This window comes from Serinus canaria, chromosome 9 (assembly GCF_022539315.1).
Source record: "Serinus canaria isolate serCan28SL12 chromosome 9, serCan2020, whole genome shotgun sequence".
Lineage (NCBI taxonomy): Eukaryota > Metazoa > Chordata > Aves > Passeriformes > Fringillidae > Serinus > Serinus canaria.
The window spans coordinates 20,761,686-20,782,739 of NC_066323.1; the positions used below are offsets into that span (position 1 = coordinate 20,761,686).

The window sequence follows — 21,054 nt, forward strand, 5'->3', positions numbered from 1 at the left end:
GGCACATAAATTATTTTAGACTGGGCAAGATGAGAGGAACAGTCACTGGTGGCTCCTGCACACACCCTAGTGCAGTGTGAAAGCAGAGCAGCTTTAAATCACCAGAACAAACTGGAATGTTAATAATTTCCAAGGGACACTGAGAGATGGGCATGGCCAGGGGAGTTCAGGTCTCTGCTGGATGTTTGTCTCACCTTCCAGGATGGTGGACTGCTCTGATCTCCACAGACTAGACCCTCTCTAACTCAGAGAGAGGCAGATTGAACTGATTCAGGGAGAGCAGGGAGAGGAAGCTAAATATTTAAAACTTTGCTAATACAAGTATCAACTACACTGGCAAAAGCTTCCCTCCACAGCTGCCTAGCCCCTGCAATGCTGCATCAGGCCCTGACAGTAACACTGGGACAAGGCAACACACTGAACAGCCAGAAATGCCTGTTAAAGATCTAAGAGAGCTGACTTTAGCTCTGTTATCGGGGTTGTGTTAACACTCAGGTAAAATCTTGTCTGGCAGAGCTATCAAACATAAAACCATGAACGTGAAATAAACAGTAGAATCACAGACTGATTTGGGTTGGAAAGGGATCTTAAGGATCATCTTTTTCCATGGTCAGGGACACCTTCCACTGGACCAGGTCGCTTCAAGCTCTGTCCAAGCTGGCCTTGGATACTTCCAGGAATGGGGCAGCCACAGCTGCTCTGGGCAACCTGTGCCAGGCCTCCCCACCCTCTGAGTGAAAAATTTCCTCCCAGTATTCCCTCTAATCCTGCCCTCTGGCAGTGTGCAGCCATTCCCTCTTGTCCAAAGTCCTTCTCCAGTTCCCTTGGGGCTCTGTACACACTGGACTCCCCTGGTGTACTGCATACTACCCACCACTGCCTTCAACATATGCAAGGACATCAGGACAGGCAAAAGATTTTACATCTGTTTATTCAGATAGAAATTGAAAGCAGATGAATGGAGCACAGCCCCACTTCCTCTGCTGCCTCTTCCCCTGACTACAAGAGAGAAGAGGAGAAGCAGGCAGAAAGCAGCAAATAATAATTTAGTGACAGAAGCATTGTGATTCCCAGTTCAAACCTCTGCTTTCGGGTATCACAGGGACAGTTAGAGCATCAGTAGGTCAGTCACAGGGGAAACAGGTCATTTCTAGCCTGGTGGCATCACCCTTGGGCACACCACCATCATCTGACAGGTTCCAAACATGAATGCACAAACCAAAGCCTTGTAAACAGGGTTGAAGTGTGCAGCACACACCGAGGAAACCATGGCAGCACTTCCCTAGCAGTGTGCATGGAGACAGCTCTCCTCCACAGTTTACCCTCCTCTCTGTGGAGAAGGGCCCCAGGCAGAGCTACCAACTTAAAGCAGCTAAAATTTCCAGTATATTTGGATCTTCTCAAGGCACTCTGCCCTTCTTGGGATGGTCACCTGACAGGGGTTTCTCCAGGTTAGCTCCTACAACACCTCTGGGCACAATCCACAGGGAGGGGAGCAGGCAGAGGCAAGGCAGCAACACAGCACAGAAACCTACTCAACCTTCAGGAACCTTTTCTGCTTTGGAAAGGGAATGTCTGACAGGAGCAGATGGAGGAAGTGCTGACCAAGCCACCCAGGGCACCTCAAGAGGTTTTACAGCTTGGGTTTTTGGCAGGACATCACTTCCTAGTCACCATGCCAGCAGCACATTGGTGGACAGGCAGAAGCCTGGCACATGCCTGGCAGATCTCTGCTGCCTTGTTTCAGCTCTCCCAGCTCTGGACTCTTTTTCCAGGGCTGTGGAATTCAGTTTTCTGTTCAAAGCAGCTTTCCTGAAGGTATTTGCAGTAAAGACTATTCCATTGTAGAAGCACATGGACTGACTCACTGAGCAACACACGCATTTTCTACTCTTCCATTCCTTCTGTTATTTAAACTGGGATTGAGATGCTCCCCAACAGCACAGCACTGCTCCAACACTTCACTTAATGAATTCCCAGTCACTTAGAAGTTCCCTCAATTCCCTTTCTATAGGTTGTGGACAGGAGAGGTAGTGCTGAGTGTCCTGCAGAGCATGAACAAGAGTTGTACCGTAGGGACCTGCACTCCGGAGGCTTCACAGCTGTCTGTGGGACGTGGCTGCTGTTCCCTGGCATTGTGAGCTGCAGTCCAGGTAGGCCAGTGAGAAGGGAAGCTGCTAAAGGCATTAACTGGACCTTTCTCCTGCTAAATGACGGGTGGGCTCTACTTAAGCTTCAGAGGGGAGTCCCCATGGAAGGATTCAGCGCTCTAACGATTTCCGTGCCTCCCCCGGAAGGCCCAGCTGACCTGCTGATGTAACAGATAGGCTTTGAACTCCTAAGCACCACTGCATCCACTTCCAGCAGCTGTTTGCTGCTGAGCAATTCCAACTGCAGCCAGTAAGGCTGGAACACCCTCTGGGTTCTTCATCCCACTGCAGACACCGCTCCGAGGCTGCACGGAATGCCAGGATGGACGGGAGGCAGGGATGGCAGCAAGCGCCTATGAAAACCGGTAGCCCCAGGCTCTCGAAGGAGCTTCCCTCCCCCCTTCTCCCCACACATACACAAATTTGCAGAGTCAGTTTCCTATTTGTTTTCAAAGGGACAGGATTTCAAAGTCTTCATCTTCCGAGTCAAAGAACCTTTCCAATCTGTCGGCATCAGAGGAGTCTGGAAGAGAAGAAGAAGAAGAAAGCGCTGCCTCAGTGGGATGCTGTGACTGTCAGAGCAGCAGCTGGAGGGCATCACAGTTTGAGTGCCAAGTGCCTACAAGTTCTAAAACTCAGTGACAAACCTGAGTGAGGGCTCTGAGGAGGATAAGAACATGTCAGTGGTATGGAAAATGCCCTGGAGAGAATTACACGGAGCACAGAAGCACATCATCTTTCACAGATCCAAACACATTTCTGCTGCCACGGTTTGGTACAACCTTCCTGTGCCTCAGCTCTGCATTAGCAGGAGACTGTCCTGCCTCAAGAGGCTCAATACAGAGAACTTGCCAGGTCTGGACAATACCCATGAAGATTTCTGTCCCAGTTAAGAGACACATTTACCCCTATGTGTTAGAGAATTGTTTCTGCTATAGTTGGTTTTGGTGCCACTGTTACATGCACTCTCCTAAAAGCAATTAGCACAGTTCACTTTGTGAGGAAAAGTAATGTTAGTTGATTCCACCTCTCCATCCTTCCAACTATATGGTGAAGGAGCTCACACTTAAAACAACTTTAGCACAGGGGGAAGAAGAAACCTTTATTAGCTCAGGCTGGACAGTTACAGAATCCCAGAATGGTTTGGGTTGGAGGGGACCTTAAAGATCATCCAGTCCTGCCTCCCTGCCATGGGCAGGGACATCTTCCACTAGCTCAGGGTGCTCCAAGCCCTGTTCAACCTGGCCTTGGACACTTCTAGGGATGATGCAGCCACAGCTTCTCTGACCAGCCTGTGCCAGGGCCTCACCTCCCTCACAGGTGGTTCTTTCCTTCCCAGTATCCCAACTATCTGCCCCTCTGCAAGGGGGAAGCCATTCCTCCTTGTCCTGTCACTGTGCCCTCTCCAGCTTTCTTGGAACCCCTCTAGGCCCTGAAAGGGGCTCCAAGTTCAATTACTCCTTCTAGTGAGAGACAGGACTAACAGAAATGAATGGCCTTGGCAGGTGGGAGAGGCTCTACAAGCCAGGGAAGAGGGAGAAGGACAAGTAGTCCATTAAAAAACATTTTTAAGAGTAGGAAAGACATTAGGGACAATTTAAGACAGGCAAGGATCAATTGACAGTTTAAGGGAATTGAGCATGCTTAACAGCAAAGGACAGTGTGATAATGAAAGCTTTTAAGGAAGGAGGGCAGGGGCAGAGAGAGAGAGAGCAGAAGTGCAGGGTGCAGGTTGCCAGGAGGCCTCCTTATGCCTGGTGACAGGATAGGCTTGCCCACACACACTCACTGCTGTTGGCTTGCAGCCAATGGCTTTATCTCCTGCAATGTTTGCTCATGTCATTAATGTGATAAGCAGAGCCTGACAGGCAAGGTTAGGGTCTAGCACTTGTCCTTTTTCCCAGTGGTAATGGTAGATGCCAAGGAGGGCCTTATGCTGGAACTAAGTGTGACCAGCCCTGTCTTGGAGCATTTTCATTACCTACAAACTCAGTTTTCAGCCCTTTCACTGGACACTTGAGATTCCTCCAAGCATCCCCTCAGAAACCAAAGAGTCACACTGCCATGACAGCCTGTGAGCTTGTTTGTTCTTCTGCTCAGTCACCATCACCATTCACAGATTACTCTAAAAACCATCCTGAGACACTGTGGGATCTGCAAACCTCTAGCTGAAAGCTGAAGAACGACACTAACTGACCCAAGAACTTCAGGTTAAATTCCAGGTGGAACAGGAACATACTAGAAGTCATCATGTAATTCCACATGATTTCCAGAAAGCCAGAGGGACAGGCTCACCCTCAGCTCTCCCATGCTGGTGGCCTCACCTGGTGTGAGATTCAGGACGTCGGGGTTGGAGAAGTGGGAGGGCTGGCGTTCCACCAGCTCGAACATGGGCAGTGCTCCTCTGACCAGGGACAGCTGTGGAGACACAGCAGAGCCATGAGAACCACAGGTCTGCACTGCTGGGGAAATAATCATCTCTTGGGACTTCACTCTAGCTGAGGAAATGTTTGTTAAAGCTTTTGAATCACATCATCAACAGGATTTCAGAGCTGTGCTCCTTTAGGTAGTGTAATAAGCTATTTTAGCATGCTTAAAATGGGGTCATGCAGAGAACATGGCCTCTATGCAGTGGTTTGGAAACAAAACAATACCTGATATTCCTTTCCCAGGGACAGAGAATCAGAGAGAGGGAAACTGGACAAGAACTCCAAGATCTTTGAGTCCAACCATTCCCCCATCACTGCCAATATCACCACTAAACCATGTCCCCAAGTCACATCCACATGCCTTTTGAACACTCCCTGGTATTGGGACTCCACCACTTCCCTGAGCAGCCTGTTCCAATGCCTGACCAGATCTATTAGCACAAACCTTTTTGATTTGCTGACACCAGTCATTAAAGTCTGCCTCTGTGCTGCAGAAAAAGCCCTGGAAAAAAAAAAGGGAAGAAAAAGACTTTATCTTTCTGTATTTTAGATTGATAATTTCAGGCTTAAGGCCCTGTGTCAACACCAACTACCATGATCAGGACTGGGAGCAGTTACTATTCCTGATTGCCTTGCTTTAAAAATGTGCCTCACACTGCCCTGTTAAACTGAACACTCCACAAAGGCTTGATGTGAGTGGCTATCCATGTGCTGGAATCATCAGTATTTTCTTCACTGCAGAAGGAAAACCAGGAGGAATAAAGGAAACAGAGGGCAGGCATCTCAGGTTCAACAGAAAACAAGCCATAGTTCATCATCATATGGATTCAGGAATGGATTCAGATATGCCCATCAAAAGACTGGAATCAAAGCCTAGACTAAACCCCCCAGAATGACACTGCTCCATGAGGAATGGTATTAAACTACTATGCAAGGGGGATGTCACAGTCAAATTTTATAAAAAATCCCTTTGCCAGGATTTATCTCCTCAAAAGCTGAGAAGTCTCAGAAAAGAAATGTAAACAATAATTATCTGATTGCCTGGAATATGGTTTGGAGGTTGCTTACCAACAGGTGCCTCTTTGATTGGTTCCATGTGAATCGGTTTAATTTAATGACCAGTCCCAGTCCAGCTGTGTTGGAATCTCTGGGTCTGGCACGGGTTTTTATGATCATTCTTGTCTAGCCTTCTGATGTCTCCTTTCTCTTTCTTCAGTATATAATTTTCTTTTAATATAATATCTTAAATAATAAATCAGCCTTCTAAGAAATTGGGAGTCAATTGTCATCTCTCACCTTGTCCTGGAGACCCTCACGTCATTAATGTGATAAGCAAAGCCTGACACCAACGCAACAGCTGGTGACCACAGAGGGACTTCCCTGAGACAAGGCACTCTCTGTGAGGAGCTGCTTTACCAGTGTCCCCAAAACGCAGAGCCCAGCCCCACAGAGTACCAGCCCATCCCCTGGGGTGCTGGGGAGCAGGGGGAGCAGGACACACCACGGCGATGGAGGGGTCGAGCTCAGCGATGCTCATCCTGCACGGCGGGTGCTGGCAGTGGAAGCTCTCGTCGGGGAGGCAGCCGCTGTCACTGGGCTCCACCGCCGGCTGCGTGGTGTGGGGGTCCAGGTAAATGAGCTCCTCACCTGGCCACAAGGCAAGGACACATCAACAGCATGCCACAAACTGAGGAGTGCTGAGATAGAAAGATGAAGAACAGCAATAGCAGGGCCAGCTCTCATAACCACGCAGAGGAATTCACATTCCAGGGACACCTGGCTTTCAGCCACTTCCCCAAATGCTTCTCAGCCAGGCAAGCTGCCAGCACAACCACAGTGGCCACTCCACTCAGACACTGGCACTATTTGGGGTATTGTTCCTGCTCATCCCTTCCTGGGTGAGCTCATACAGACCTCAGAAATCTAAAGCACAAATAAGCTGAGGTCTCTGGCAGAAGGAAACCAGAGGGAAGGAGGAGAGTAATAGGAGTTTGTAGGGTTTGAGGAACACCTAAAGAACAGTTAAATCCAGCCAAGCTGCAGAGAGGTCAGCTCTGAATGCAGGAAGCAGGCTCTGTGCACTCCACAGACCAGATTTCATGTCATGCAGCAGAAGTTTATGGCCACTGTACAAATCTACATCACTCAGGTGAGAGGTTCAGCCCACAGGAGCCCTCCACGCTTCCAGCAGGAAAGGAGAACCCTGCAGCATGCAGCACAGGCTAAGCAGGAGTGTGTGCCATCCCACAAGCATGTTTTAGCCAGGGGCAGATTCTTTGGACAGTCTCTGCAGTCCTCTGGGCACTCACCTACATAGCCAATGAAGTAGTGAGCACTGTTTGGCTTCCCTCCGATCACTCCCAGGGACTGGGGCATCATGAAGCAGTGCTGGAAAAGCAACACAGAAAACACACAGCTGACAGACAGTGAAACAGCAGGTGGCAACAAAGGCAAACATCCAAAAATGCAGTGGGAAAGATGGACAGGGACATGGAAAATCAGCAACTCTAGCAGCAAAACCAGCCATTTCTGGAGAAAATCTCCATCAGGCTGAAACACAGGGCTTTCTAGGAACATGGAAGCAGCCCAAAAACACTTTTAACTGCTGACAGGAGTAGACAGGTGGACCAAATGAAAGAAGCTGCACTACTCCAGGACTTGGTATGGGCAAGTCCTGGCTCTGCTGCCATCAGTGGCAAGAACCCTGGAGCTGTCATCAGGTTGCAACAGTGCTCTCAGGAGGGAACATTCATTCAGGAAACAGTTTAAGTTCTTTATCCACCTGGAGCAGCCAAGCATGATCTACTGAGTTAAGGGAAGTAACCTCCCACAAATCTGAATCTGGAGTTCTCTTACCCAAGCTCAGAGCTTGCTAGCATTGTGCTCCCTGTCTGGTGTACACCCTAAATTCTGCAGCTTCCAGCCTGCAACCACCTGACAGCTCTTAGCCTCAGTCTGCAGCACAAACTTCAGCACCTGAGCCAAGGGGAGTGTGCAACACTGTATTAATTAACACTCGGGCTACCACCAAGCAGGGTATAGCCGTGCTGAACAAAGGCTTCAGCAGCTTGATACCATCTGCACACAATGAGAGGCTGACATCTAAACTGTGAAGTAAGATCCTCAAAAGAAAAAAAACCCAACCCAATGAGAAAAGGCCCAACCCCTCAAGCCCTCCCCCCCCCCACATTTTCCTAACTACAGTTTGCAAGAACCTATATCCTGACCTCTGACAAGGATTGTCTCTGAACACATTCTTCTTTTGCAATGACTTCTGAGCAATTACTTAATTCACAACAGGATCCTTAAGCATCACCCCAGCAGGAATTCAGCTCCAGATTCCCTACCTTTAGTGTTTCAATGTAGGCTTCATTGATCTCTGTGAGCCCGAGGCGGAGGGGTATCAGCAGCACCAGTGGTTTCCACAGGGGGAGCCTTCCTCTGAGCCCCACATCCTCTGGGCACCCATTGTAGAGCACATCTGACTCCAGGGCAGGGCATGCTGCAGCTCCAGCACATGGCACATTGGACTGGCACAGCCTCCCTATGGAAAAGGAACAGCAGCACAAAGCATCAGGACTCTGTTCCCACACCTTCAGCCATTCCTCTGGCCAACAACTGCTCTTTACCAGAAGCCTACAGCACTTAAACCCAAGAGGAGCTTGAAGAGGTTGAGTGCTGGGACTGTGTGATGTGTGTGCTGAGCTCACACCAAGCCACAGCAGCTTATACTCACAGCTACCAACTGCTGGGCAGTGAAAATGCAAATTCTTCCAGAATGCAAATTCTTCCAAGCAACCACCTGTGCCAACAAAGCTGGAGGGGTTGATAAGCAGGTCAGACAACTGTCCTGAATTCACAAAGCTTGTAGGCAGCAAGAGGAAAGTTCTGGAGTGTTCAACTCCAGAGGCGTTCATGAATGAACAGGAAATATTCACCTGTAACTAAGTGCTGCAGCAAGATACAAACCGCAGGTATCTGTCTAGAGTAGTTATAACTTTCCTAAAGGTCACAAAAAGCTTCATAAATTTTCTTGGAGATCATTCACAAGCTACTTTACAGACCTAAAGCAGTATGGTCATTAAACTCTGCATTTTCAGCATGAGCTCTGCCTCTAAGATATGGGGCAGCAGAACTCCTCAGGGCATACACATGACATAAGCACTCTGCATCCTCATCCTAAAGGCTTGACAAACACACAGCCAGGCTGTAATGCACCCAGGTTATGTAAATTCTGGTCCAGAAACAACTCCAAGCCTACCTGTCTCACTGGCCAATTTAATTACTTGCTGGGTGTGTGAAAAATAAAACAACTAACCCAAACCCCAAAGAAACCCACAGCATGATTAAAGAATTATGAAGCCAAGGCAGTTGGACAGAATGCCAGAGGCTCATTTAATTTATTCCCAGCTTAAACTGAATGCCAGGACACTCTAGCAGGTAGGATGTGATGTAAACAAACACCTTAATCACCAGCCACTTGCCATTTCAGCTGGGTATTTGCTCCCTACTGACAGCTTCAAACCCAGCTGAATGAGGACAAAATTACACCCAAATTCAGAAGAAATAGGACTTTGATCTAAAGCCTCAGGAGGAGAGGCTACCTGCACAGATGTTTGCAGTTCCTCCCTGCACTGTTCCTCAAGAAGGGAGAAGGTGTATGCGTGCATCTGATGCACAGACATGGTTACCAGAGGTTCTGAAGAAACTCAAAGCCATTATTTGTAGCCACTTCTCCTGTTAAAACAGGTCTTTTGTTGCAGTAGCCTGCCTGTCCAGATGATCTGAAATCAGCTGCCAAGCCAGGGCTGTTGCTGAACGGGGTGGCACTGCAGGTTTCCTCATCAGGCAAAGCACATGGCACTCCTGCACTGTGGATGAACATATTTACCTGCAGTTTAAGCAGCAGAGAGCTTGGCACAGGCTAAATTCACCTTGCTATCTGGCAGGCTTTGCAGTTCTGTGGTGCCACAGCAGAGAAGAACCTACCTAAAGCTTCCCAGCTGGATCCAAATCATTTACTGCAAACATATTCCAACAAATCTGACACGATAGCTCTCCTGCTGGCAGGTACTGGCTTCAACTGTCTTGGATTTTCACCACCTTTGTGATTCTCCTCCATCTCAGGTCTAGCTGACAAGCCCTTTCTCATGGAACACTGACACAGAAGGGATAAAGATTTATGTTTCTTCACTGCTGTAACAAAAGGCAATTCCTGTGCACCTTTGGCTGAATCCTATCAGCGACAGAATTAACAGATGTGTGAAACAACATTACTTTTATCCACAATGTTTGGGGCACAAGGTATCAAACACAAACCTACAGGCATGTAACTCATCAGATCCACTCACACAGTGACTTTCAGGCCCTGACCAGGTACATTATGACCCACATTTGAGGAAAACAAGCACACACACCCCTGCCCATGACAAGTTGTATGGACATGTCACTTGAAGCAGCACCAGTGCTGAACAGCCAGTGCCACACAGACAGAGCCTGCAGCACACCCCAGCCTTGTAGCCAGCATGCTTCAGCTCTAGAAGTGATACCTGTAGCCTGAAGATGAAAGATAACCCAATTTCTGTTTTAAAACTGGCCTTTGTTTAAGCCAAGAGCATCAGCACATGCCTTCAGCTAAGGTTAGGCACACACTTCTCTGTCAGGCCCAACTGAGCCTATCTGACAAGAGATGTGACTTTACAAAGTGACTGTCCTGCACTCCAGGCAAAAATTGCCTGGCTATTGATTCTGGCCTGTGGCAGCCAAGCCAGCCTAAATGGTGCCCTCCACCACCTCACCTGTAACCCTACCCCAGCTGTTTGAGAGCACTGCCCTGGCAGAAACACTGCAAGGTTTGTGCTGGGTGGGCTCATTGCCTCAGGAGCAAGCCATGGGAAGGCTGCTGAGGCCGGGACCCTGCAAGGCTGCAGCAATCAGCAGTGCAGGTGCTCAGCTTTGCAGCTTTGGTTACTGCAGTGCTGCAGCCAGAGCAGGCTCAGGATGGGCAAGAAGAGCTGCTCAACCTCCAGAGCCAGCCTGGGGGCAGGATGCCACAAAAAAAAAAAAAAAAAAAAAAAAAAACAAAAACAAACAAAAAAGGAAAAAAGAAGAAACCACCAGTGAATATTCCTTAAAATGATGAGAGTGGTAAATTCCTTTCTTATCCTCACCCCCTGCCAATTTTGGCCCTTTTCCTCTTCAGATCTGTTCTGGCTTTCTTACTTTGTCCAACAGCAAAACCCTCCATACCAATTATGTGACAGACATTTACTGGCTTGCTCCTTGTGGCCATAAACAAGTCCTACACTGCCTTCCAAGCAGCTCCCATATGCTGTCTGAAGGTCAAACCTTCTCTCCAGATCCACAGGCATCACCAGATGAAATGAAAGTCAAACAAGGCCCTTCCTTGCCCTGGAACAGCAATTCTCACCTTTTTTTAGCACACCTGGACACAGCTTTCACACTTCATGAGTGTTGGAAGGGACCTTAAGGCTCATCCAGGCAGGGACACCTTCCACTATCCTAGGGAAGTCTAAGCTCCATCCAACCTGGCCTTGGACACTTCCAGGGATGAAGCAGCCACAGCTTCTCTGGGCAACTTTGCCTCACAACCCTCACAGGGAACAATTTCTCAAAGACAGAACATGTACTTCATGCTTGTTGTGCTCTCTAGCTTTTTTCTGGGCTCTTTCTGCCCAGGATATACCAACCACATTCTAGGTCCATGTGACACTTACGGATTTCTTCCATCACCACTGTGTTGTCCATGGCTATGTGCACTGCCAGGGAACTCCATGTATCAAAAGTTGCAAGTTTTCTAGAGGAAAATTAAAACCAAATAAGAAATGAAGGATTAATACAACTACAAGGCAAAGATGGTGGTGTATCAGAGAGGAGAAACTGGATTAGGAGAGACTGGTGTTATCAGTTAGGTGTGAAATGTGCTTTGACCTGGGAAAGCTGCTGTTAGGCAATACCAGCCTATTCCAGGGAGCTGCCTGCTCATCTGCTGACGTGTGGGAAGAATGTGAGAGGAGGGAGGGTGTTATTAAAGGCAGAAGGTGCCACAAACCAACAGCCCCTGATTGAACAGAGAAAAGGAAAGGGCAGCACTTACTTGAGCACCTGTGCGACCGTGTTCGGGCCATACCACTGGCCTATGGATTTCCCCTCCCCGACTCCCATCTGGGCTGCATCACAACAAAAAACCAACAACACAGTCAATAACTTCACCCACACTGCATCCCTCCCTAATCAGGTTTGCAATTAATAGGGAAGAGTTCTCACTTGGGAAGTTTATTGAATCAGCAGTATTTAGTGTTTTGTGGGGGTGAGAAGGACATCCTGAAGGACTGCAGAGAAAATCCTTTCTCTAAAGTGCAGCAGCACAGAAGTTCAAAGGGCAGTGTTTCCTCAGAAGAAGCTTTGATCACTAAACCACCCCACCCCTATGACCTGAGTTCTGTCCACCCCACAGGAAACACTGGAACAGGCTGCTTCTCTGACTTTTCAGAGGAGTTTGTATCAGGGTGAGAGCCTTCCTGTGCATTTGCTACATCTGAGCATGTATTTCTTCTTACCTATCTGGTGAATGGAGTAGTAGCTGTCTTTTTTGTCAATGAAGGCATTAAGAACGTTGAAGTAATTATCCATCTGCTTCTTCCCTTTTATCCACCTCCAGTCTAGGACAGACAAGGGATATATGAAATAAACATGGTACTTATTAACAACCAGAGGCTGCAAGCTGCAATTCTCTTCCTGTGTATTGGCCAACTCAATTTTCATGTTGTCATATTATTACTAAGCATCTGAGGCATTCCCAACACTAAAGGGCTAAATTTTAAAATAACAGAAAACATTCTTACAGCTGGGGTAATATACCACCACCCACAGAAAAACAAATAAACAAACATAAAATCAGAAAATACAAATAACCCTGGAGAGTTAAAAGTAGACTATTCTCTCAACAGCCCTGAACTTGAGAAGAGTGAAGAAAAAAAGTTACAGAACCCTCAGCAATTCCCAGCTGTGTCCTTGTTATCTCTGTTCTTCCAAGTGCTGCACTCCTGAGAGCACATGGCCCTGGAAGTCAATGTGGGCTGTGCACTGGTTTACCTCTTCCCAAATGCCTGCAGACCAAGGCCTGAGCAAAGATCATCTGGCCACAGCGCAGCATGCAGCCCCAGCCCGTGTCAGAGGTGGGACCGGTTCCTCCTGGAAACAAGGAGAGAAAATAAACAGGGGGTGAATGCTGAGACAGGGCCAAGAGGGAGGAGAGTGAATGGGCAGCAGGCTCACCAAGAAATGAGGCAGGGAATGAGGACTAGCTTAGCTCACACACCCAAGGCTGAGAACCAAAAACATGGTTATCGGTGAGTAACTGAGTGGCATCACTTAAAAACAAATAAATAAACTCCTCTAACACTAACTGAAAGGGGAAAAAATTCTAAGGGAGATCCAAACAGCACAAGAGAGAGCTGAATTTCTCAGGAGAACAACAGCCCTTGAACCTGGCTGCAGACTCTCAGCCCAATTCTGACACAGTCCTAGATGACTGTTAAAGATGACTCTTGTAATCCTCATCTTGAAAAGACAACTCACCATGCAGAACAAACCAGTCCCAGGGAATTATCACATCAGAAGTGGCTACAAATTACATTTTGAAGTGAACAATGTAGTCAGGCCAAAAAAACAAAGGAACCAGCCAAAAAAAAACCTACCCAAGCAGTGAAAAAAGCCACGTCCTACACATTGTTGGAGAAAGCTGGATATCAGCTCATGTTGGAAAGTGTAAGACAAAGGACACAAGGCTGAAAGCATTTCCCTGACAGACCTTCCAAATGAAACTGCTGCTCCTCCACTCTAGCTCTGGCTGTTACTACAAATAACAGATCAAATGTTCAGTGTGATCACAGTAGGTAATCTGTGCCTGGGCACAGCCTCTGCAAGTCTTTGTAATGCTCCTTTCTTCTTTTGGTCCTTAACAGGGAGGAAAATCACCTGGAGGACTATTTAATCAGCTTCTTAATGGTCACCACTTGTCTTCTATAATTTCACCAGTAATTCATAACATGTACAAATTCCAAAAGTGATACTGCTTTACAAAATTAGCATTAGACTAATTAGTTCCCTAAGCCTTACACTAATTAAGTGGGCTAGCACAGAGGGAAGGGATGAACAGTAACAGGGGTGACTGGGAGAAAAAATACTGGAAAAGGTTTACTGTGTATGACATGCAGATCATATCTATGGTGCAGATGGGAAATGACTCAGAAAATGGGGTCTGTCTTCACCCCACAGCCTCTAATGACTCACAAGGAAACCAAAATTGTGTCTGTGAGCCAGTTAAACATGTGCTAACCCTTTGTTCTCAAACATATGTTTAACTATGGTGCACAAACATGAATTTAAAAGGATTAAACTGCATCAAAGATGTCTCAGAGCTTGTGAGGCAGAGAGCTTCCCAGAAGGGAAAGAACAGCACAAGCCAGAAGGACCAGTTAGGAAGAAGTCTCTTTTCCAATGAGGAGCCATGTTCCTTGCCCACTGACTGCTGGGCATGACAGTGACAGAAGGGGGACACGGAGTCCCATTTACCTGCTCTTAGATCTCCTCTGATACACCTTGCACCCAGCACACAAACACAAACCCCAGAAGAGGCCATGCAGAGTGTCTTAAGGAACCCAGACATCCTCCTTCCAGCTCACTGGGAAATACTCCCCCTGTCACTACAGCTCCTGTGTGTAACAGACACTTTAGGCACAAAACTCCCCCATGACAAACAAAACCCCCACGGAGAGCCTGGAGCAGATGCACAAAGGCAGCAATTTCTGCATCATTCCCTAGGCTTCATCATTTTAATTCACTTCAAGCCCAAGACCATCATTCAGCAATATTTTACACTAGACTGCTGTAGGGTGTGATGAAGTACAAAAATCCTCCTATGTTACCTAAAAAAAGAGCAGACTTCCCAAACTCCTCCTTATGTCCCTTTAAAAACCACTTCTATCCCCCTACCCAAGGGAATGAGGAATTCTCATTATCAGATAAACAAGAAGTCTGTCTAATCAATTAGATGAAGCACATTTCACACTCTTATGAATGGAAATGATGCCATGTTTGTGGGGATTGCTTTATTAGGGATATCCAGATTATAATCATTTCCTTTAGACTCCTCCAGAGTACATACCAATGGCAGGGAAGTTCTTTCTGTAGGTGAACCAAAGGCGAGAGGTCACATCCAAGAGGATCTCTTCCTTCTCTGCAAAGTGTTCAGCATGGAAAGACACACACATGAGGGGGGCACTAACACTGCTAAACCCATCTCCCACTCACCCTCCCAAGCAATTCTGCTCCTCACATTCTGCAGGTCCAGAGAGGCAGAGGCTGGCTGAGCAACAGGGCAGTACTGCTGGGCACAAAGTACTTCCTTTTCTCCCCCAAAATAGTTGCCATCAACCCAAAGACACCATGGCCACAGGTAAATTTTGCCCCCTGCCTCCACCATGCTGCCCTCATGACATGTCCCAACAACTCCCATATGGCAACTTCCTGCACAAAAATATTCCAGAATCCATGGAAATGGCCAGACAGACAGAAGCATGGCAGCTAAAACCCAAGTGCAACACTGACAAAGTCCTGTGGAGCCTTAAAACATTGCATTGAGCACAGAAAATACCTGTAAAAACACTGTATTTCCTGCCAAGGATCCAAACAGGTTCTTTGGTCTCAGGGAAGTCTTCATACTCAAACCTGAGGGTGTCGTAGGTAAGCGTAGCTGGAAAGAAAAAGGAGAAATCACAGACCTTTGATAGCTTTTCCTTTTGTTTTAAAAACCAGACAAAGCTGCAGAATCAAGAGCTGCTGTGGCCCAGTGAGTCCCAGCCACCCCCAAAGCCCCTGGGCTGGCAGGAAATGGTCTCAGTGCTCTGCACTCAGCTCTGGGAGGCACAGACCCAGCCCTGGCTCGCTCCTGGCTGATCCACAGGCAGAAAAGCAGCAAGATTTCCAGGTTAGGCCAGCTCCAGGCTCTGCCTGGGGCAGAAAACATCTAAAGCTTCACCTGGCAGCTACACCATTTCCCAGAACAGGCAGCATCATGCACATCATCAGCTAGAGCATTGATGTTGAGGGCCTCTTTTCCATCAAGCAAAATGGTTAAAATCCTCTTGCAGAGAACACAAATTTTGAGGGAAGAACATGCAAAACATAGATCACTTTATGGTGAAAACTAAACCTTGCTCAGTCCCTCCTCAAGAGGCACCAAACCCAGCAGACAGGTGTCACCCCACAAAGTGAGGACCACAGCTGTGCAGGTGTGCTCATGCAAAGGTGACAGGCACAACTTTGGTCTTTTTTAGTGGCTCCCTTCACAGCATGGCATCCATTAGTGCCTAAAAATCCACCCCCTTCCAGCACCATGACAGAACAACCCAACAGCCCAGGGAGGAAAAACCAGAGGAGCTGAATGAGCTGTGCTCCACTAGATCTGTGTTTGGAAACATGGACTTCAAAGTAGCCTGGGAATTCTGGAAAAGACCCACATGATTTTAAAGGTGCCAATTCTGTAACAAGCCACCTCTAAAATTTAAAGCAGAGCTAAGGCAGACTGTTCTGTAACTGTAAAAGTAGTGACTGAAAACATCTCTCACAGCAAAAGCAATAAAATCTGTGGTAATGTGATGTGAGTTTAAAGCAGGACAAAGAGTACACAGCCACAAGCTCCTGTCAGCCCAGCTCTCTGCAAAAGCCACCCCTCTCTGTGGGGCACACTTTGCTTCTTCAGAGTAACCTGCTGCTACAGAAGACACTTTGGCCTCCTGAAGTAGCTCAGCCTTATAATGTGGGTTCCCTGACCTGGAATTCCAATTCCAAATGTCCAAGAAAACACTCAAGCAGATACCATCACTAAGGCCAACTACTGTTCAAGCAGGAACCCTGGCAATAGAGATGACAACAGGCTCCTAAATCAAATTTTGAATCAGACTCTGCCTTCATTCCAGCCCACAAGACTTAAAGCACATTCTTTGTGTGAATTAGTCTTTAAGACTAACTTTAGGCACCTTTAGGATTGCACAGGCCACACATTTCCATTGCCACCCCATGACGTGACTCCTCAGCAAGCTTAACAAAACAATTCTGCTTGAACAGAAATGTGCCAACAAATTCCTGCTGCAGTCTTCTCCTCTAACAAACTTTAGCACGGAAATGAAGGATTTCTTTCCCATTTACTACCCAAACTTGCAAATGTCCAGATTTGAAAAGGTAACTGACATGATCTTAACATAAAAACTGAAGTTCTCAGGAAGGTTTTAAAGCTCCAAGGAATATTCTGTGGTTTACTTTGTCATGTACCCAACTCTCTGCCAGGAGGCTTAAACAGCTCAAAGAAAATGAGTGAAACAAGGATGCTACACAGGAACATGAAGCTATCCCCAATCCCTTCTTCTCCTTCCCAGCAACATTCCCTGACCTGCTCAAATATCACAATCTCTGCAGCTGCACAGTTTCCAGGGCACCAGGTCTTTAGCAAGGACAGGATTTGCAACTGGACACTTCACAGCAAGGATCAGCAGCTGGAAAGGAGCTGCAGGAGTCTTTGCCCTTCCACCAAAGCTCAGACAGGAAGGGGTCAGCAGATAGAGGGGGATCTCCAGCTGGACCAGCCATGTGCTCAGGGAATGCAGCACATGTGTCATGACACAGCACATTGGGGAGGAGAGTCCCAGGCTTGCAGCCCTTCAGCTGGATGCCCAACATCTGGCTCTGTACAAGGCTCTGTGTGTCCAGCTGTGCATCCCAAAGAGGTGTTCAGACATTCATGTTGAGATTTGGGGGAGAAAATAGTTGAAAAAGCACAACTACTAAATGCAGGAGTTCAGGTTTTTCCTTCACAGGGAAGAAAATTCAAAAGGTTGCTCCCAGTTAGTATCAAGGACATTCTAATGGGAGCAGTAAACTCCCCACAAGACTTGAGGTCAGTGAGTGTTTCCTTTACAAGCCTCCACCTTTATATGTTCCAGCACTTTTCCAAAGTCCATCTATTGTGCTGTTGCCCAGATTGGCTAAATTCCAGCCAGTGGGACCCAAACAATTCAGGCAGGGCACAAAGAACATCACAGACTGCACAGGAGCCTTTCTCTCCTTCTTACAGCCCGAGATGAAGAAGAGTAATACATCTGGAAATTCACCAAGCAGAAATCCTGTTTGAAGCTGCTCCTCTCAGAGCTGCAGAAGCTGGGTGAGATCAGCACATTTCTCAGGCAGTGCTCCAAAACTTCACCTTCAGAAAGCCCTCAGTCTATTTTAATTACCGACCTCTGAGCATCCAGGACAGTGGAGCAGCAGTTTCTGCAGAGAAGGATGTGCAGTCTCTGCACATCAAACACAACAGCTCGACTTCACAAGGTTTTGTAGTTAAACAGCAGAGTGTCAGCCCTGCACAGCTCACCCTGAGAAAGGCAGCCTCGCTTTCCAGGAGCCTTGCACACACTGGGAATGAGGGGAGGCTGGCTGGATTGCTGCCCCATGGGATCTGCAGAACACCTCATCCCAGAAAGCCTCAGCAGGAAAGGCGAAGCTTTGTACATGCCACAACAGAATCCCAGAATGGTTTGGCCTGGAAGGAACCTTAAGGCTCATCTCATTCCACCCCCTGACATGGGCAGGGACACCTTCCAATAGACCAGGGTGCTCCAAGCCCTGTCCAGCCTGGCCTGGAACACTTGCAGGGATGGGGCAGCCACAGCTTCTCTGGACAACCTGTGCCAAGGCCTCACCACCCTCCCAGGGAACAATTCCTTCCCAATATCCCATCCATCCCTGCCCTCTGGCAGTGGGAAGCCATTCCCTGTGTCCTGTCACTCCATGCCTTGTCCCCAGTCCCTCTCCAGCTCTCCTGGAGCCCCTTCAGGCACTGGGAGGGGCTCTCCCCAGAGCCTTCTCCTCTCCAGGTGACCAGCCCCAGCCTTTCCACACAGGAGATGTGCTCCATCATCTCGATACAAGAACAACTCTAAACACACAGAATTAGGGTAGAAAGTGACATTTCCCCTCCTTTCTCATAGCCTTAATCAGCACAATGAAACACTGGAGATAAAAACATTGTCCCAACTTGTAGCAAACACACCCAGAGGCACAGCTGGGTGCCCAGAGCACTGCTGTCAGTTTGCCAAGGTGCTGGAGGCCAGGCCTGTGACAGCCCCTGAGAAGTGCTAACTTCACCCCCCACACCATAACCAAAGCCATTTGCTTCACCATCAACTCTGGGAAACAAGTAACAACAAGCAAAGGCTTGGGTGACTCAAACAGAAACACAACAGGTGATTTTCACAGCACCAACCACCGTGGTCAGTCTGATGCTGAAGAACTTCTCACACAAAATGCAGAAGCTGAGCTCTGGAGCCTGGCACTGAAGAAAAGCCAGGCTTTGCCATAACTCCCCAAATTGGTCCCAGGGCTTCTCCATCCTCTGAAAAGGCTCTCATGCCTCCCAAATCCTTTAGCCTCCAACTAAGGCCACCACTAAAGGAGCGGAGGGGGATGATCTTTCCTTTAGCTGATACAGGTACCTCACCCAAGGCACAGGAGGAACACAATTGGATGTGGAACACTTCAGAGATAGTCAAGAAGAGAAGGTAAATTTACCACTTTAGTAAAATGCATTGCTGGGAAACACCAAACAGCTCAAACCCTCACTTCTGCCCTTTGCAGAAGAAAGATTAAATTTTTTCTTTGCCCCAAGCTCCTTCAAACAAGACAAATCCTGATTAACCCAGCACCAACAAGGAGCTAAGAGACAGACAGCGAGGAAAGTCAGGCTGCTAAAGGGTGGTGGTGCTTTCTTGAAGGCCTGGAGCAAACAGTTCCAAGTTTTGCTGTCAGCTCCCCGACCACCTTGGGAGCAGGGCTGGACACAGAGGGACTTGAGCCCAGAGATTCCCCTCCTCCTCCTCCTTCTCTCACGGAGGAGACCCAGCCCCACCATCCACACAGCAAACTTTTCCTTTGCTCTCACACCAAGGGGAAGCAGACACATCCCCCGGACCGGGGGTGCAGGTTCACTCAGCGCTCCCCAGGTGTGACACTGGAGCCGGGGACGCTCCCAGTCGGACCACGCTGACACCAACAGCGGCACAAAGGCCGAAACAAGCCAGGAGAGCCCCGAGGAGGGACAGGGGACACGGATCCCGGCACACCGTGCTCGGCGGTGCGGAGGAGGAGCCCAGGGAAGCGTTTGTTGTTGTGGAACAACACTTCTCTCTGCGGAGGGGGTGGGAGCCGCTACTTCGCTGAGGCTGGAGGTAAGCGGGTCCCAACACAAGAGCAAACACTTATTTTTACTTTACCCCGCACGATACCAAAATCCCCACCACGAGCAGCTTTGCTAGAGCCCTCTGTGAGGGTGATGAGCGGCTGAGTCGCCTTCTCACCTCCCGAGGACACCTTCTCACCCCTTCAAAGGCATCCTCTTACCCCCACGCTGCCTTCTCACCCCTCGAGCCCTCACGGGGAGCGGGACACAGCGACACCAGCCCTGTCACCGCTCCCGCTCCGGTTCCCCCCCGGGCAGACCCGACCCGGTTCGGGCAGAGCTCCGAGCTTTCCAGGAACGACGGCAGCAGCGGGGCTGCGGAGGGCAGGTGGGACTCGCCGCTGGGCTCCGGCCTGCGCCGGCCCACCCCGGCGGCCACGCAGCCACCGCCTTCCCCTTCGCCGCACCGGGGGGCGGCCGGTCCCGGAGGGCCGCGGCTCCCAGGGCCGTGCCTGCCTAGGGCGGAAAGCGGCGCCTTCCCCGCCGCCCGCCGGGGAGGCCGCGCTGGGGAGCCGCGGGTCTCGAGCGGCCACGGGGCCGGGCCGGGGAGCCCCGAGGGGAAGCGCAGCCGCCGCGCAGCGGGCAGGGCCCGCCCGGGACCCACCTGCGTCCATGGCGGCCCCGCCGAGGCTGCGGCCGCCGCCGACTCTCACGCCCGGCGCGGCCCTGCGCGGCTGCTGGCGCGACGCGCCGCTCCTGACCAATGAGAGCGTCGCTCGCCGCCGGCCCCCGCGCCGATTGGCTGTTGGTGGTTTCGTCACAGCTCGGCGCCACGCGCCGCTGCCTGCGGGCAGGGAGCTGCCATGTTTCCGTACGGAACGGCAAAGAGGAGCGCGGAGCGGCAGCGGACCGGCGGTGGGGCCGAGGTTGGGGCTAGAGGGCGGCGTAGAGTGTGAAGGCTCCGCTACTTGCGCAGAGAGCCGACGGGCGGGTCCTGTGACACGTATACCTACGAATGGTGTGATATACAGGCGCCGCCATGGTGTTGTACGGAACCGGCCCAGCCCCGCCCCTCCGTTCCCCGTGAGAGTTGCCCCCTCCACCATGCCCGCCCCACTCTGAGACGCTTTTCAGGGCTCGGCTGCCACGGACCGAGCGGCTCGTCGGGAGGCGGACGCCCAGCTGCGCCGACGAGGCAAGCGAGAGGCGCCGGGAGCGAACC

The 21,054-nt window shown here is 49.4% G+C and overlaps 1 protein-coding gene across 3 annotated transcripts; it reads right to left on the reverse strand.

Annotated features, from left to right (window-relative positions):
• Positions 1 to 912: 912 nt before the first annotated feature.
• Positions 913 to 21,027, reverse strand: ATG4B (autophagy related 4B cysteine peptidase). 3 transcript variants are annotated; one of them, XM_009089327.4, is made up of 13 exons: positions 20,497 to 20,648; positions 15,258 to 15,356; positions 14,769 to 14,840; positions 12,695 to 12,793; positions 12,160 to 12,261; positions 11,697 to 11,769; positions 11,317 to 11,396; positions 7,927 to 8,123; positions 6,889 to 6,967; positions 6,081 to 6,226; positions 5,025 to 5,081; positions 4,475 to 4,568; positions 913 to 2,673 (listed from the first exon to the last, which is right to left on the reverse strand). In XM_009089327.4, exons 1-13 carry the CDS (start codon positions 20,504 to 20,506, stop codon positions 2,600 to 2,602), a joined length of 1,182 nt encoding a protein of 393 aa, XP_009087575.1. In that variant the 5' UTR covers positions 20,507 to 20,648; the 3' UTR covers positions 913 to 2,599. The 3 variants fall into 3 exon arrangements, 2 of the variants coding, with proteins under 2 accessions (XP_009087575.1, XP_050834087.1); XM_050978130.1 differs by lacking the exons at positions 913 to 2,673; positions 4,475 to 4,568; positions 5,025 to 5,081 and having other exon boundaries at positions 6,889 to 6,995; positions 20,497 to 21,027; XR_007778274.1 differs by lacking the exons at positions 913 to 2,673; positions 4,475 to 4,568; positions 5,025 to 5,081; positions 6,081 to 6,226; positions 6,889 to 6,967 and adding an exon at positions 9,569 to 9,737 and having other exon boundaries at positions 8,042 to 8,123; positions 20,497 to 21,027.
• Positions 21,028 to 21,054: the final 27 nt, after the last annotated feature.

Bases quoted from the DNA above. Each gene is read 5' to 3' on its own strand.
- ATG4B (XM_050978130.1), bottom strand. From the start codon at position 20,938: ATGGTGGAGGGGGCAACTCTCACGGGGAACGGAGGGGCGGGGCTGGGC. The intron at 15,357-20,496 runs GTGGGTCCCGGG...TTTTCTTTCCAG, and splicing joins CGGGGCCGCCATGGACGCAG to CTACGCTTACCTACGACACC. The intron at 6,996-7,926 runs GTAGGGAATCTG...ACTGTCTGTCAG, and splicing joins CCTACATTGAAACACTAAAG to CTGTGTGTTTTCTGTGTTGC.